At 40.7% G+C, this 18,801-nt stretch overlaps 1 protein-coding gene across 2 annotated transcripts in view; it reads right to left on the reverse strand.

Annotated features, from left to right (window-relative positions):
- Positions 1–2,645: 2,645 nt before the first annotated feature.
- Positions 2,646–18,801, reverse strand: part of LOC100348666 (cell surface glycoprotein CD200 receptor 2) — a 62,350-nt gene continuing 46,194 nt past the window's right edge. For both annotated transcript variants that reach the window (XM_008266942.4, XM_070072114.1), the window contains exons 5-6: positions 5,510–5,633; positions 2,646–2,912 (exon numbers count right to left, since the gene is read on the reverse strand). In XM_008266942.4, coding sequence (XP_008265164.1) covers positions 2,894–2,912; positions 5,510–5,633 — 143 coding nt within the window. In that variant the 3' untranslated portion in view covers positions 2,646–2,893. The remainder of the gene's footprint in view (positions 2,913–5,509; positions 5,634–18,801) is intronic.

The following is an 18,801-nucleotide window of genomic DNA, read 5'->3' on the forward strand; positions in this document are numbered from 1 at the left end:
TGTTCTCAAGCCAAAAGCTTTAAAATCAGGAATGCAAGAATTGTAAATAAGCTCTTGGAAGAAGACACAAAATACATGGCTTGATCTGGCGCCTGTCTCCCACACAGCCTCAGTCAGGCCTACAGAAGCATTTATGCTCATTCCGAGGCTCTGTGGTGACATGCCAGATTAGCCTTTCCAAGGATATGGCCTGCCCACACAGTGCCCATGGTGAAGGAGATCCAGGTCTCCAGGTTCCATGGCCCCTGTGTAGCCCTGGGGAAGCTACAAGATAGACAGGGTGCGTGAGGGGTTTTCGAAAGCAGGTTGGGTGAATGACAAGGCTTGGTGTTTTTAGAGTACCTTTTACAAGGACATATATAAACATATAAGGATTACCCTAAAAACCCTTTCTTCAGCTTGTTGAGAGCAAAAATTATTTTTCTACCACCGAGGGGAAACCAGAATAGGGAGAAGGGTCTCAACTCTGCCAGCTTCAGCCAGCTCAGAAGCCAAGCCCAGCCCTTCTGAGATCATTGACATCATCTATCATACCACTGCCTCTCTCCAGCCTCTCTTTGGTTCCCCACTGCATATTTGCCAATATTCTTGGCTCCTTATTTGATCTTAAAATCAGTTTTGGGTGAATCAGTCTAATGATTTGGACATTCTGTCCAGAGAACATTATAAATTCACTAAGATTTGCTGGATTTGCAAAATTCTCCTGGCATTCTTAGTAGAAGAGCTGTCTTCTGTCCCCAGATGACCTCAGGACATGTTATATTTATGTGATATAGTTTCCCCATTTCCCTGAAAGAGACACATCCTGGCACAACTCCCTGTACTTGCCCATACTGTCCTCTCTTCCTGGCATGTCTTTCTTCCCTGATCCTTCCTCCTTTCCAACTGTAGAGCTTTGTACCTTATAAAACTCAGTTTGGCTATTGTCAGCTCCTTCATCATATCTTCACATGCTTTGTGCAGTTCTGTGTTCATAACAAAGTTCCAGTTTTGTCCAGGTCTCCATTCACTTCTCTCCCACCAGAGCGTGTGTCTGTTGAATGGTATTGTTCATAACTCCAGCTCCACCAAAAATCTAATCAATAGAAGTATAATCTCAGTCCCTTTGTCAGATGTCAGACATTGCATAAAGAACTGTCATGTGGCCTTGGTCATGGTGGGTGGGTGGGGGGGCAGTTGATCCTCACTAGTGACATGGAGTCCAAGGAAGAGATGGTCATTTCTTCCTCTGATATGCCATGTCTGGCCATGGCCCTAGGGTAGCCACCTTCTCAACAGCAAGCAAAGCAGACCAACTGGCTTCTTAGAAACACTGATGACCACTCAATTCTGAGATGCTTAGTTTCCTCTGGTAAAATGAAGAGGCTGAGATAATTGACCTGCAACTTCCTTTCAGCTTTAGAATATCACGTATACCTCTAAAAAATGTTGAGGGGGGAAATACGGAGGAAAACTCGGGAAGTGGAGCAGACCAGCTAATTTTATTTGTCGTTCTAAACATTTGAAGCCATTAACACTGAGCACCTAATTACTCTTCTGTGAATTGTGATCTTAACTCTGAGTTTAAGAAATGAGTGCTAATTTTGGTTTAATCTCTAAAACGTCCTCATATTCCCCTTTCCTTTAAGTGAGCCTATTAATATCTACTCTTATCCCATCTGGTAAATAAAATTAAGTGAAAAGAGTAATATAATTGAAGCTTGGGGACTGAAAATACTTTTTTTTTCTTAATTTTATATCAACCCTTCCCCCTTTCCATCAGTCATTGTTCCAAAACCACCCGAGAAGATCTAAAAATTAGTAAACAGAGGGGAAATTACACAGAAATATTAAAGAAAAAACTCAGGATGACTTTTCTTGAGGTTGAGTAGGTTTTAACTTGCTTCAAAATTAAGTTGAAGCACCACCTAGTGGCTCTCAACTCAGTTTTGCTAAAAGTTTTTCCCAATTTTCCTCAATTTAGGACCACATGAATTTGTTGTACATATATTACATATATTTTTGTATATGTATGTTCAGAAAAGAAAAAAAACATGAGAATTTTCTCATATTTATGTAGAGCTGGGAGGATGAGGGTTGAGGATTTTTAATCTTTCAATCTAATACCACGCCATAAATCATGCCAACAGGAATAGGGTCGAGGAGTAGTGTGGATTCACTACTTCATGTCTTCCAGGAATAATGGAATCCATTCAGTGGAAAAAAGACTAACACAACAGAGTTTTTGAATTTCAATTCATAAATTCAATTCTCCTACTCACATCCTAAGAGTTCACAACAGCATCTTTATCTTCCCAGTCCAGTACTGCAGCATTGTCAGCATGTGAGTGACATTGGATGAGCCTTGCACATCCCCAGATCCCCGAGCCCTTTACCATCACAACTGCACAGCATCCCTTGAGTTTTCATAACCAGGTCTTCAGGAACTATCAGAGATGGCTCTCATGTCTCTGATTCCCATCTTCTGAATTTATCTCTGTTTCATTACCTCTAGGGTAGAACAAAAACAGGCCATGAACATGCACATGAGTAAAACATAACACATTGTTGCAAGATTAACAGAAAATCTTCAGGTTGATGTACTGGGTTTTTGTATCAATTAGGATTAAGTTCATCTGTGAGTAGAATAAATCTCAAAACAACAGTGGTGTGAACAAAACAGTTTATTCATGCTCACACAGAGGATGTCAGCAGGTGGGTGGTGTAGGATTCATAGGACAACTCCATGGTCATCACGCCAGGTTGCTCCCATCTTTCTTTCTCTCCAGCTTAGTGAGTGCCTTTTATCCTCAGTCACTTATGGCTCAAGTTGGCTGTCAGACTTTCAATCTTTACACCAGCATTGCATTCCAGGAGATCAGGAGGAAAAGCAAAAGAGGATCCTTTCTTTTCTTTATTTTTGAAGCACTTTCCTGAAAATATCACACAAAATTTATACTTATGTATAGTTTATCAAAACTGGTGTGGGCGGCCTTTCAGCTAAGTACATCCTCACAACAAACAAACTCAGAGTTATATTATTAAGAAGAAGAATGCCACACAATTCTGTGGAACAAACAACCACAAAACCTCTGTGGCAACAATTGCTCATCTGACTTGAGAGCAACAGGAGGTCAGGTCTGCTGAGCTTGACTGAGCTACTTCGCATGTCTAGGGGAGGCTATGAGAGGCTGACCTCAGTAGAGAGACAGGAAGTGGGCCTGAGGTGACCAAGTTCTACTCTGTGTGGTTCATCCCTCAGCAGATTGGGCCAACCATCTTCTAATGGAGTAGCAAGTGGAAACGTGCAGGACCTCTTGCTATGCTGTCACTTCTGCCTCATTGTATTGACCAAAGAAAGTCACGTGAGGTGGATACTTTCTCTCTTTATCACAGGAAATCTAAAATCTACTGACCAATTACAGGGATAGAGGGAAGAGAGAAGACCATTGGGCCAGGCACCAGCCACCTCAGCCACAGGATTTTTCAATCTGTTGCAGAATTATACTACTAAACTTCTTCCCTTTCTATGTCTTGTCTTAACTGTGGGGAGATTATCATAAAAAGAAATAAAAGAACTTATATCACATGTACTCCTATTTGTGGCATTTTTTACAAATTCACTTATTTCATGAATCATGCCCAATTACTAATAGAGCAGGTAGGAATCTCAGTATTTGTCCTATTTTCTGTGGACGTAGATTGACTAGGTATGCACTAAACCGTTTTCTTTCTCTTTGAAGGCACCTAGGTTACATTTTCCAGCTTCTGCAGAAGTTAGTACAAGCACGTGACTGAGTCCTGGCTAATGGAATGCGAGCAGAAGTGTTTGCTACTCTGGGCCTGGCCCATAAAACTCCCCACGTAAAAGCCTCTCTGTCTCTTACTCACCACCTGAACAGAGACCACTCAGAGAAGGGCACAGCCAAACGACAAAAAGGATAATAGGAGAGCTTAGAGCAACACCTCCGCAGTCCCATTCCCGAGCTCCAGCTACATTAAAGCAAGACATGAGCACAAATTAAACTTCCGTGCTGAGAATGAGCCAAGATTTGGGTTGTTTGTTCCAATAATTACGCCACCATATTTATATAGTATTTTTCAATAGTTTACATTTTCCTCCCAATAGTTTTGCTAAAAGTAGAATAGCCCAAATCACCCATAACTTTACATTAAGAGACATTTGTGGCCGGCGCCGCGGCTCACTAGGCTAATCCTCCGCCTAGCGGCGCCGGCACACCGGGTTCTAGTCCCGGTCGGGGCGCCGGATTCTGTCCCGGTTGCCCCTCTTCCAGGCCAGCCCTCTGCTGTGGCCCGGGAGTGCAGTGGAGGATGGCCCAGGTGCTTGGGCCCTGCACCCCATGGGAGACCAGGAAAAGCACCTGGCTCCTGGCTCCTGCCATCGGATCAGCGTGGTGCGCCGGCCGCGGCGGCCATTGGAGGGTGAACCAATGGCAAAGGAAGACCTTTCTCTCTGTCTCTCTCTCTCACTGTCCACTCTGCCTGTCAAAAAAAAAAAAAAAAAAAAAAAAGACATTTGTTTAAATAGACAGGTACTTTTTACTATGGAATTACCACCTGTGCCAAGTGAAGGTGAGGTCTCGGCTTTTGGTGGCCGTAGAAGATAGAAGGGCATCTTGAAGATGCTACTGTTACCTTCACTGACCCATTCCAACATCTGTAACGTACTTGAGGCTCTGGAGGTCAAAAAGGTAAGGAGATCTCCAATTTGTCTCCAATGATACAGTTTCTTATTTGCGATCAACTTAAAATTTCTACCAAAATGGAAATTGTGATAAAAATGATTCAGCTATTTATTTTTTCAATGACCACTTCAAACATGCAATGCAACTGCCCTGCTAATTGCAGTAAGCAAGAAGGGGATAGAAGATCAGAGAATGACTGACCCGCTGGGGGTGATTGTAGTGGCTCCTGACATTGCAACATTGCTTAACATCTCAAGGGCGCAGAGAAAGCCAAGAGGGTCAGACAAAAGAACCGGCCAGATAACCTGAGGGGTGTAGAAAAACTCTCCAGCCTTGTTATTCACCTTTTGCCAAGCCATATTTTGTTTAGGTTGAAAAATAAGGTATTTTTATCTTGTTAGTAAAAACACAGCAATGGGACAGGCATTTGACCTGTCTTGAAGATGCTGACTGGGATGCCTGCATTCCACATTGGAGTGCCTATTTTGAGACTTGGCTCCACTCCGGATTCCAGTTTCTTGTTAATGCACACCCTGGGCAGCACCAGGTGATGGTCCCAATACTTGTGTCCCCACCACCCGCATAGGAGACCCAGATCCAGCCTCTGGCTTCAACCTGGCCTAGCCCTAGTTGTTGTCAGAATTTAGGAAGTGAATCAGTGCATGTGACTATCTCTCTATCTTTCTCTGCGTGTCTCTCTACCTGTCAAGTAAAATGAAAATAAATGATTTTTAATGTATCCAGGCTATTCCAGCACATTATGAACTCAAAGTCTTATGATGATTTTTTTCTATTGTGCTTTCTTTTCAGTCTCCAGTTCCTACCTGCAGTCATCTATGTTCTTGAAGAAAATGCATCCCACGATGACCAGAATGACCATGAAAAGACAGAGTTTCACATAGCAAATGATCAGTAAAGACGACACTGAATATCCCAGGTCTCTGAAATCTTTAAACATAAGCAGGAGAAAAATAATTTCAAAGGTTCTTCTAGTTAACAAATTAGAGTTAGCAGTTTAAAAGAGCATTTATGTTCAGATTGTCAAAATCAAAAATATATAAGTTATAATTCAATTGTTAAATAATGTATTATCTTTCATGGCAGACTTTAGGAACTATATGTTTTGTACTTTTTTTTACATTATTGGTTTTTAGCAAATATTTTTGGAATGAATAAGTGCGTGCTAATAAACTTGATCATTATACATTGCCTTCTAAAGTATCACACTGTACCCATAAATATGTACAATTAAGAGAATTTATAAAGAGAAAAAATTAGAACAGAAAAAGAAAATGCACCTTGTAATTTCCCATGCAAATATTGTGGGCTTTTATTTTTTTTTTTTTTTTGGGTAGCTTTTATAAATTGTTTTGAGTATTTTTTTTTTTGCCTTTTCTTTTTTTTTTTTTTAACTTTTATTTAATGAATATATGTTTCCAAAGTACGAATAATGGATTACTATGGCTTCCCCCCCATACCGTCCCTCCCACCCACAACCCTCCCCTTTCCCACTCCCTCTCCCCTTCCATTCACATCAAGATTCATTTTCGATTATCTTAATATACAGAAGATCAGCTTAGTATACATTAAGTAAGGATTTCAACAGTTTGCTCCCACACAGAAACATAAAGTGAAAAATAATAGATGATTTTTTTTAATGATGATGAAATCAGATCAGACCTATTGTCATGTTTAATCCCAGTGAGAGTCAAGTTGGGAGTTGATAGTTTCTTTTCTTTTCTTTTTTTTTTTTTTTTTTTTTTTTTACAGAGGATCAGTTTAGTATGCATTAAGTAAAGATTTCAACAGTTTGCACCCCCATAGAAACACAAAGTGAAATATACTGTTTGAGTACTCGTTATAGCATTAAATCTCAATGCACAGCACATTAAGGACAGAGATCCTACATGAGGAGTAAGTGCTCAGTGACTCCTGTTGTTGACTTTACCAATTGACACTCTTGTCTATGGCATCAGTAATCTCCCTATGCTCCAGTCATGAGTTTCCAAGGCTATGGAAGCCCTCTGAGTTCTCCGACTCTTATCTTGTTTAGACAAGGTCATAGTCAAAGTGGAGGTTCTCTCCTCCCTTCAGAGAAAGGTACCTCCTTCTTTGAAGACCTGTTCTTTCCACTGAGATCTCACTCACAGAGATCTTTTGCCAGAGTGTCTTGGCTTTCCATGCCTGAAATACTCTCATGGGCTTTTCAGCCAGCTCTGAATGCCTTTAGGGCTGATTCTGAGGCCAGAGTGCTATTTAGGGCATCTGCCATTCTATGAGTCTGCTGAGTATCTCACTTCCCATGTTGGATCACTCTCCCCTTTATTTATTCTATCGGTTAGTGTTAGCAGGTACTAGACTTGCTTATGTGCTCCCTTTGACTCTTAGTCCTTTCATTATGATCAATTGCGAACTGAAATTGATCACTTGGACTAGTGAGATGGCATTGGTACATGCCACCTTGATGGGATTAAATTGGAGTCCCCTGGTATGTTTCTAACTCTACCATTTGGGGCAAGTCAGCTTGAGCATGTCCCAAATTATATATCTCTTCCCTCTCTTATTCCTACTCTTATGTTTAACAGGGATCACATTTCAGTTAAATTTCAACACTTAAGAATAACTGTGTATTAATTACAGAATTAAATCAGTCATATTAAGTAGAACAGACAAAAAAACTACTAAGAGGGATAATGTATTAAGTTGTTCCTTAACAGTCAGGGCTATGCTGATCAAGTCACCGTTTCCCATAGTGTCCCTTTCACTTCAACAAGTTTCCTTTTTGGTGTTCAGTCAGTTGTCACCGATCAGGGAGAACATATGGTATTTGTCCCTTTGGGACTGGCTTATTTCACTCAGCATGATGTGTTCCAGATTCCTCCATTTTGTTGCAAATGACTGGATTTCGTTGTTTCTTACTGCAGTATAGTATTCTAAAGAGTACATATCCCATAATTTCTTTATCCAGTCTACCGTTGATGGGCATTTAGGTTGGTTCCAGGTCTTAGCTATTGTGAATTGTGCTGCAATAAACATTAGGCTGCAGACCGCTTTTTTGTTTGCCAATTTAAATTCCTTTGGGTAAATTCCAAGGAGTGGGATGGCTGGGTCGAACGGTAGGGTTATATTCAGGTTTCTGAGGAATCTCCAGACTGATTTCCATAGTGGCTTAACCAGTTTGCATTCCCACCAACAGTGGGTTAGTGTCCCTTTTTCCCCACATCCTCGCCAGCATCTGTTGTTGGTAGATTTCTGAATGTGAGCCATTCTAACCGGGGTGAGGTGGAACCTCATTGTGGTTTTGATTTGCATTTCTCTGATTGCTAATGACCTTGAACATTTTTTCATGTGTCTGTTGGCCATTTGGATTTCCTCTTTTGAAAAATGTCTATTGAGGTCCTTGGCCCATCTCTTAATTGGGTTGTTGGTTTTGTTTTTGTGGAGTTTCTTGATCTCTTTGTAGATTCTGGTTATTAACCCTTTATCTGTTGCATAGTTTGCAAATATTTTTTCCCATTCTGACGGTTGTCTCTTCACTCTCCTGACTGTTTCTTTTGCAGTACAGAAACTTCTCAATTTGATGCAATCCCAATAGTTAATTTTGGCTTTGACTGCCTGTGCCTCCCGGGTCTTTTCCAGAAACTCTTTGCCTGTGCCAATATCTTGAAGGGTTTCTCCAATGTTCTCTAGTAACTTGATGGTGTCAGGTCGTAGATTTAGGTCTTTAATCCATGTTGAGTGGATTTTTGTGTAAGGTGTAAGGTAGGGGTCTTGCTTCATGATTCTGCACGTGGAAATCCAATTTTCCCAGCACCATTTATTGAATAGACTGTCCTTGCTCAAGGAATTAGTTTTAGATCCTTGATCAAATATAAGTTGGCTGTAGATGTTTGGGTTGATTTCTGGTATTTCAATTCTGTTCCATTGGTCTATCCTTCTGTTTCTGTACCAGTACCATGCTGTTTTGATTACAACTGCCCTGTGGGCTTTTATTTTTTTTTTGAAGGGCATTATTATCATTATCTTGGAAATGTTCTAATAACCCTTTCCATACAATGAGGTGATTCTTTCACTAATACTTTTAGCAAGGTATTTTATAACTCTATTTTCAATTTATTCCCTGTGAAATGCCAGCTCTACAAATTACAGAAAAGGTAAAATCAGACTAATTAGGATCGTCATTCTGGGGTCTTTTCTGCTACCAAAATGGCAGCCTCAGGAGCACATGAACTCTAAATACGAATCTGACTCATTTCCTGCTGTTAAATAACCTGCCCAAAAACCAAACCAGAAGAATGTCATAGAATCGCTGAAGCACTGTGAGGGAATAAGAATATATGATCACGGTCCTCAAAAGTTTACAATTCAACTGGAGAAGGCAGGCTCATATAAGAGAAAAGAACTTCCCAGAAAGCAAACAATGCTGAGTGAGCATTCCATGATACACCGTCTAAGGAATAAGAGGTTAGTTAACTCTTGAGTTAATTTACTTTGAATTCAGAGAGATTTGAATCAAGTCTTGGTGTCCGCAGGATCAAATAAGTTACAAGAAAAACAAGGGACTTGTCAAGGGAAAAATAAAAGGCAACTTGAACAAAGATTTAAATATGTGTTAACTTGAGTCATATTTGAAACCTAGAGCAGGCTTCATAAAGAGGAAATCTATGATCTAAGCCTAATGCCAAGGGCACTTCTGTGGGATATAGAGACAATATATATCTTACAGGTATAAGAAGGTTTATATAAGAAGATATGCATAAGACTATGTATTAAGGATGAGACACTATTGGGAGTCAAAGAAGTAGGTGGTTTGTGGTGACTTAGTCTTTGTGCTTCAGTTCCTGTCTCACAGCTCTAAACCCCTTGAAATCTGCACAGTGACAAGAGTATGCATTGTATGCTGGTGAGAGGACCAGGGCCTGGGAGCCTCTGGAAAGCATCAGGATGGGGCTTTTCAACAGAAAGACAAGATAGGATTACCCACCTCCTAGGATGACAGAGGAACTATACGTTAAGTTAGCCACCCATGAATAGTCCATGTTTTAATCAATCACATCTACGCACTAACACTTCCAAAGAAAAATAGTAATACAACTAGATATGGAGAGCTTCCAAGTTGGGAGAGACCTTGTGAGTTGGTGGGTGTATTGAGCTCCTGGTAAGGTGACACCCTGAGACATGACATGGAAGCCCAGTGTTCTTTTACCCAAAACCTGGCCTATGCTACTCTTTCATCTGGCTGTTTCTGAATTTGTTGGCTGAGGGGGGCTCAGTGTCTGGTGTGAGAAGTGTTGTGAGTGAAAACAGTGCAAGGAAGTTTGTGAAAGGGCTGTGGAAGTACTCTGACAGAGACTGGCGTGAAGCAACTCACGAACACAGGGGAGGAACAGCTAACTTATCTTCAAGATGAGGAAAACAATCATCCCAGAAGATCAATGTCAAACTAAGTCTTAAAACTTCAACAGGGGGGCGGAGCCAAGATGGCGGAATAGTGAGGGCGCGCACCGATAGTCCGGGAAAATTTAGTTTAATAAAAGGGGAGTTACGGTAGCCGCAGAAAATAGAACCAAACAAAAATTGCAGGGGAAACCCTTCTGAATGGAGCAGGCGTGAATCGGACGACCTACTGGGAGAACAAGGTCACCCACCGCACGGAAGCAAAGTCGCGGGACCCAGCCACAGAAGCCCCAGGGTCTGCGCAACAGTGCTCCAAGGAGAGTGCACGCCACACAGAAAACAGCGGGGAGACTTGAGACGCTCAGGGCTCCGAGTCCACACATCGGCGCTGGAAGGGGAGGTGAGCTCAATAACCCGAGACATTGGTGGGGAAACGGGGGTCAGAATCTAGAGGGGGGCCGGAAAGTGCAGCAAACTCACTACCGGAAAGAAGGAAAAAAAAAAGCTTCGGGGTTTCTCTTCCCCCTAACCTTGCAAAGGTTACAAGCCTGCAAGACTTGAAGAATTCCCAAGAGACAAAGAGCAGGCCTCCTCTTTGGATTTACATATCAGTGGGGGAGAGTTAAGGAACTGAGTCACTACAATTCAGTAGCCTAGGCAACCCAGTGGGAGTCCAGAGGAGCCAAAGACTGGAAGCTAAATACCATCAATTCTGCACAGCCCTGCCCTGCAGTGTTACTTACCCCCTGAATAAATAAAATAAATAAATAAATAAAAAGAGAGAGATTTACCACACATAACCTGAGGGTGTCACCTTTGCACACCCTTAACCTGGAAGAACCAGGCAGAGCTCTCAGGCCCCACCCATCTCAAGCCTCCAAGGCTCCTCCAACAGCAGGCAGTCCACTTAACACGGACACAGTATAAAAAAAAAAAAAGAAAGAAAAAAAAAAGCGCACAGTGACGCAAGAAGAATTAACTATGCCGAGTAACAAACACAGAAATAGAGGGAGCAAGATCAACGATGACACTATGATGCCTCCAAATAAGCAAAACACCCCAAGCCAAGAGTATGAAGATGATGAGATAGAAGAAATGCAAGATACGGATTTCAAAAAATTTATGATAAGAACATTTAGAAGTTTTCAAAAGCAAATCCTTGAACTACAGAAATCCTTAATGGACAAGATTGAAAATCTTTCTCGTGAAAATGAAATTTTAAGGAAGAGTCAAAATGAAACTCAGAAACTAGTAGAACAGGAAAGTGTAATAGTCAAGAGAAATCAAAATGAAATGAAGAGCTCAATAGATCAAATGACAAACACATTAGAAAGCCTTAAAAACAGAATGGGTGAAGCAGAAGAGAGAATATCGGACTTAGAAGATAGAGCACAGGAAAACATACAGTCAAACCAAAGAAAAGAAGAGGAAATTAGAAACCTGAAAAATATTGTTGGGAATCTACAGGATACTATTAAAAAAACCAACATTCGAGTTCTAGGAGTTCCTGAAGGCATGGAGAGAGAGAAAGGATTGGAAGGCCTTTTTAGTGAGATACTAGCAGAGAACTTTCCAGGTTTGGAGAAGGACAGAGATATCCTAGTACAGGAAGCTCATAGAACCCCCAATAAACATGACCAAAAGAGATCCTCACCACGACACGTGGTAATTAAACTTACCACAGTGAAACATAAAGAAAAGATCCTAAAATGTGCAAGAGAGAAACGTCAGATTACTCTCAGAGGATCTCCAATCAGACTCACAGCTGACTTCTCATCAGAAACCCTACAAGCTAGGAGGGAATGGCGAGACATAGCACAGGTGCTAAGAGAGAAAAATTGCCAGCCCAGAATATTATATCCTGCCAAGCTCTCATTTGTGAATGAAGGTGAAATAAAGACCTTTCATAGCAAACAGAAATTGAAAGACTTTGTGGCCACTCGTCCGGCCCTGCAAAAGATACTTAAAGATGTGCTACACTCAGAAACACAGAAACACGGCCATCAATATGAAAGAAGGGAAAGGAAGAACACCTACCAGTAAAAGAGCATGGGAAGCTCAAAGCATATACTAGAAAATATTTCCGGGAAAATGGCAGGGCAAAGTCACTACGTATCAATTGTCACATTGAACATTAATGGTCTGAATTCTTCAGTTAAAAGACACCGTTTAGCTGACTGGCTCACAGAACACAACCCAACTATTTGTTGCCTACAAGAAACACATCTCTCTAACAAAGAGGCATGCAGACTGAAAGTGAAAGGTTGGAAAAAGATATTCCATGCCAACAGAAACCAAAAAAAAGCAGGTGTAGCCATATTAATATCAGACAAAATAAACTTTAATACAAAAACTGTTAAGAGAGACAAAGAGGGACACTATATAATGATCAAGGGTTCAATTCAACAGGAAGATGTAACTATTATAAATGTATATGCACCTAATTACAGGGCACCGGTCTATTTAAAAGATATGTTAAGGGACTTAAAGGGAGATTTAGATTCCAATACAATAGTACTGGGGGACTTCAATACTCCACTCTCAGAAATAGACAGATCATCCGGACAGAAGATCAACAAGGAAACAGCAGATTTAATTGACACTATTGCCCAAATGGATCTAACAGATATCTACAGAACTTTCAACCCTACATCTACAGACTTCACATTCTTCTCAGCAGCGCATGGAACCTTCTCTAGGATTGATCACATACTAGGACATAAAGCAAATCTCAGCAAATTTAAAAGAATTAGAATCATACCATGCAGCTTCTCAGACCACAGCGGGATGAAGCTGGAAATTAGCAACTCAGGAAACCCCAGAAAGTATGCAAACACATGGAGACTGAACAACATGCTCCTGAATGAACACTGGGTCATTCAAGAAATCAAAAGAGAAATCAAAAACTTTCTGGAAGTAAATGAAGACAACAACACAACATATCAAAACTTATGGGATACAGCAAAAGCAGTATTGAGAGGCAAATTTATAGCAATAGGTGCCTATATCAAGAAATTGGAAAGGTACCAAATAAATGAGCTTTCAGCGCACCTCAAGGACCTAGAAAAACTGCAGCAAACCAAACCCAAATCTAGTAGGAGAAGAGAAATAATTAAAACCAGAGAAGAAATTAACAGGATTGAATCCAAAAAAAATTACAAAAAATCAGCCAAGCGAGAAGCTGGTTTTTTGAAAAAATAAACAAAATTGACACCCCATTGGCCCAACTAACTAAAAAAAGAAGAGAAAAGACCCAAATCAATAAAATCAGAGATGAAAAAGGAAACGTAACAACAGACACCACAGAAATAAAAAGAATCATCAGAAATTACTACAAGGACCTGTATGCCAGCAAACAGGAAAACCTATCAGAAATGGATAGATTCCTGGACACATGCAATCTACCAAAATTGAACCATGAAGACATCGAAAACCTAAATAGACCCATAACTGAAACAGAAATTGAAACAGTAATAAAGGCCCTCCCAACAAAGAAAAGCCCAGGACCAGATGGATTCACTGCTGAATTCTACCAGACATTTAAAGAAGAACTAATCCCATTTCTTCTCAAACTATTCAGAACAATCGAAGAAGAGGGAATCCTCCCAAATTCTTTCTATGAAGCCAGCATCACCTTAATCCCTAAGCCAGAGAAACATGCAGCACTGAAAGAAAATTACAGACCAATATCCCTGATGAACATAGATGCAAAAATCCTCAATAAAATTCTGGCCAACAGAATACAACAACACATCAGGAAAATCATCCACCCAGACCAAGTGGGATTCATCCCTGGTATGCAGGGATGGTTCAACATTCGCAAATCAATCAATGTGATTCACCACATTAACAGACTGCAGAAGAAAAACCATATGATTATCTCAATTGATGCAGAGAAAGCATTTGATAAAATTCAACACCCTTTCATGATGAAAACTCTAAGCAAACTGGGTATAGAAGGAACATTCCTCAATATAATCAAAGCAATTTATAAAAAACCCACAGCCAGCATCCTATTGAATGGGGAAAAGTTGGAAGCATTTCCACTGAAATCTGGCACCAGGCAGGGATGCCCACTCTCACCACTGCTATTTAACATAGTTCTGGAAGTTTTAGCCAGAGCCATCAGACAAGAAAAAGAAATCAAAGGAATACAAATCAAGAAGGAAGAAGTCAAACTATCCCTCTTTGCAGACGATATGATTCTGTACTTAGAGGATCCAAAGAACTCTACTAAGAGACTATTGGAACTCATAGAGGAGTTTGGCAAAGTGGCAGGATATAAAATCAATGCACAAAAATCAACAGCCTTTGTATACACAAGTAATGCCATGACTGAGAAAGAACTGCTAAGATCAATCCCATTCACAATAGCTACAAAAACAATCAAATACCTTGGAATAAACTTAACCAAGGACGTTAAAGATCTCTACGATGAAAATTACAAAACCTTAAAGAAAGAAATAGAAGAGGATACCAAAAAATGGAAAAATCTTCCATGCTCATGGATTGGAAGAATCAACATCATCAAAATGTCCATTCTCCCAAAAGCAATTTATAGATTCAATGCAATCCCAATCAAGATACCAAAGACATTCTTCGCAGATCTAGAAAAAATGATGCTGAAATTCATATGGAGGCACAAGAGACCTCGAATAGCTAAAGCAATCTTGTACAACAAAAACAAAGCCGGAGGCATCACAATACCAGACTTCAGGACATACTACAGGGCAGTTGTAATCAAAACAGCATGGTACTGGTACAGAAACAGATGGATAGACCAATGGAACAGAATTGAAACACCAGAAATCAACCCAAACATCTACAGCCAACTTATATTTGATCAAGGATCTAAAACTAATCCCTGGAGCAAGGACAGTCTATTCAATAAATGGTGCTGGGAAAACTGGATTTCCACGTGCAGAAGCATGAAGCAAGACCCCTACCTTACACCTTACACAAAAATCCACTCAACGTGGATTAAAGACCTAAATCTACGTCCTGACACCATTAAGTTATTAGAGAACATTGGAGAAACCCTTCAAGATATTGGCACAGGCAAAGAATTTCTGGAAAAGACCCGGGAGGCACAGACAGTCAAAGCCAAAATCAACTATTGGGATTGCATCAAATTGAGAAGTTTCTTTACTGCAAAAGAAACAGTCAGGAGAGTGAAGAGACAACCGACAGAATGGGAAAAAATATTTGCAAACTATGCAACAGATAAAGGGTTAATAACCAGAATCTACAAAGAGATCAAGAAACTCCACAAAAACAAAACCAACAACCCACTTAAGAGATGGGCCAAGGACTTCAATAGACATTTTTCAAAAGAGGAAATCCAAATGGCCAACAGGCACATGAAAAAATGTTCAAGGTCACTAGCAATCAGGGAAATGCAAATCAAAAGCACAATGAGGTTTCACCTCACCCCGGTTAGAATGGCTCACATACAGAAATCTACCAACAACAGATGCTGGCGAGGATGTGGGGAAAAAGGGACACTAACCCACTGTTGGTGGGAATGCAAACTGGTTAAGCCACTATGGAAATCAGTCTGGAGATTCCTCAGAAACCTGAATATAACCCTACCGTTCGACCCAGCCATCCCACTCCTTGGAATTTACCCAAAGGAGTTTAAATTGATAAAGAAAAAAGAGGTCTGCACCCTAATGTTTATTGCAGCACAATTCACAATAGCCAAGACCTGGAACCAACCTAAATGCCCATCAATGGTAGACTGGATAAAGAAATTATGGGATATGTATTCTTTAGAATACTATACCGCAGTAAGAAACAACGAAATCCAGTCATTTGCAACAAAATGGAGGAATCTGGAACACATCATGCTGAGTGAAGTAAGCCAGTCCCAAAGGGACAAATACCATATGTTCTCCCTGATCGGTGACAACTGACTGAACACCAAAAAGGAAACCTCCTGAAGTGAAATGGACACTATGAGAAATGGTGACTTGATCAGCATAGCCCTGACTGCTAATGGACAACTTAATACATTATCCCTCATAGTATTTTTTTTTTGTCTGTTCTACTTAATATGACTGGTTTAATTCTGTAATTATCACACAGTTATTCTTAAGTGTTGAAAATTAACTGAAATGTGATCCCTGTTAAACATAAAAGTGGGAATAAGAGAGGGAAGAGATGTATAATTTGGGGCATGCTCGGGCTGACTTGCCCCAATTGGTAGAGTTGGAAACATACTAGGGGATTCCAATTCAATCCCATCAAGGTGGCATGTGCCAATGCCATCTCACTATTCCAAGTGATCAATTTCAGTTCACAATTGATCATAATGAAAGGACTAAGAGTCAAAGGGAGCACATAAACAAGTCTAGTATCTGCTAACACTAACCGATAGAATAAATAAAGGGGAGAGTGATCCAACATGGGAAGTGAGATACTCAGCAGACTCATAGAATGGCAGATGTCCTAAATAGCACTCTGGCCTCAGAATCAGCCCTAAAGGCACTCGGATCTGGCTGAAAAGCCCATGAGAGTATTTCAGGCATGGAAAGCCAAGACACTCTGGCAAAAAGATCTCTGTGAGTGAGATCCCAGTGGAAAGAACAGTTCTTCAAAGAGGGAGGTGCCTTTCTCTGAAGGGAGGAGAGAACCTCCACTTTGACTAGGACCTTGTCTAAACAAGATAAGAGTCGGAGAACTCAAGGGGCTTCCATAGCCTTGGAAACTCATGACTGGAGCATAGGGAGATTACTGATGCCATAGACAGGAGTGTCAATTGGTAAAGTCAACAACAGGAGTCACTGTGCACTTACTCCTCATGTAGGATCTCTGTCCTTAATGTGCTGTACACTGAGGCTTAATGCTATAACGAGTACTCAAACAGTATATTTCACTTTGTGTTTCTATGGGGGTGCAAACTGTTGAAATCTTTACTTAATGTACACTAAACTGATCTTCTGTTAAAAAAAAAAAAAAAAGAAAAGAAACTATCAATTCCCAACTTGACTCTCACTGGGATTAAACATGACAATAGGTCTGATCTGATTTCATCATCATTTTAAAAAAAATCATCTATTATTTTTCACTTTATGTTTCTGTGTGGGAACAAACTGTTGAAATCCTTACTTAAGGTATACTAAGCTGATCTTCTGTATACTAAGATAATCGAAAATGAATCTTGATGTGAATGGAAGGGGAGAGGGAGTGGGAAAGGGGAGGGTGGTGGGTGGGAGGGACGGTATGGGGGGGAAAGCCATTGTAACCCATGAGACGTACTTTGGAAATTTATATTCATTAAATAAAAAAAAAAAAAAAAAAAAAAAAAAACTTCAACAGGAATTTTTTTTTTTTTTTTTGACAAGCAGAGTGGACAGTGAGAAAGAGAGACAGAGAGAAAGGTCTTCCTTTTGCCATTGGTTCACCCTCCAATGGCCGTCACGGCCGGTGCGCTGCAGCCAGTGCACCGCGCTGATCCGAAGCCAGGAGCCAGGTACTTATCCTGGTTTCCCATGGGGTGCAGGGCCCAAGGACTTGGGCCATCCTCCACTGCACTCCCAGGCCACAGCAGAGAGCTGACCTGGAAGAGGGGCAACCGGGACAGAATCGGGCGCCCCAACCGGGACTAGAACCTGGTGTGCTGGCGCCGCAAGGCGGAGGATTAGCCTAGTGAGCCACTGCGCAAGACACTCTGGGGTGGGGGGGGAACCTAAATGAAAGATCTCCATGAGTGAGATCCCAGTGGAAAGAACAGGTCATCAAAGAAGGAGGTACCTTTCTCTGAAGGGAGGAGAGCTTCCACTTTGACCATGGCCTTGTCTAAATATGATCAGAGTCAGTGAACTCAGGGGGCTTCCATAGCCTTGGCAACTCATCACAAGAGCCTAGGGTGATTACTGATGCCATAAACAAGAGTGTCAATTTGTTAAGTCAACAACAGGAGTCACTGTGCACTTACTCCTCATGTCGGATCTCTGTCCTTAATGTGCTGTACATAGAGATTTAATGCTATAACTAGTACTCAAACAGTATTTTTCACTTTATGTTTCTTTGTGGGAGCAAACTGTTGAAATCTTTACTTAATGTATGCTAAACTGATCTTCTGTATATAAAGAGAAACGGAAATGAATCTTGATGTGAATGGAAGGGGAGAGGGAGTGGGAAAGGGGAGGGTTGCGGGTGGGAGGGATGTTATGGGGGGGGAAGCCATTGTAATCCATAAGCTGTACTTTGGAAATTTATATTCATTAAATAAAAGTTTTTAAAAAAAGAAAAAAATTATTAAAAAAAAACTTTAACAGGAATTTATCAAATGTAATAGAAGACAAGAGTACATGGAAAGAAGTACATTGTGTTTGGAACCCCAGAGGGAGAGTTTGTGTCCATGGGTGTCATCTCTGATGGCAACTCCTATGGTATTCCAGACGATCTGCTCTATTCATTCCCTGTTGTAATCAAGAATAAGACCTGGAAGTTTGTTGAAGGTCTTCCCATTAATGATTTCTCCCGTGAGAAGATGGATCTTACTGCAAAGGAACTGGCAGAAGAAAAAGAAACTGCTTTTGAATTTCTTTCCTCTGCCTGACTAGGCCATCATTTTGATGTTACTAAATGCCCCAAAACTGAAGAATCTAAATGTTGTCTTTGACTCTAGTACCAAATAATAATAATGCTATACTTAAATTACTTGCAAAAACCAACACATTTTAAAGGTCGTGTGCTTCTTGGTACAGATTTG

Source organism: Oryctolagus cuniculus, chromosome 4, assembly GCF_964237555.1.
Source record: "Oryctolagus cuniculus chromosome 4, mOryCun1.1, whole genome shotgun sequence".
Classification (NCBI taxonomy): Eukaryota; Metazoa; Chordata; class Mammalia; order Lagomorpha; family Leporidae; genus Oryctolagus; species Oryctolagus cuniculus.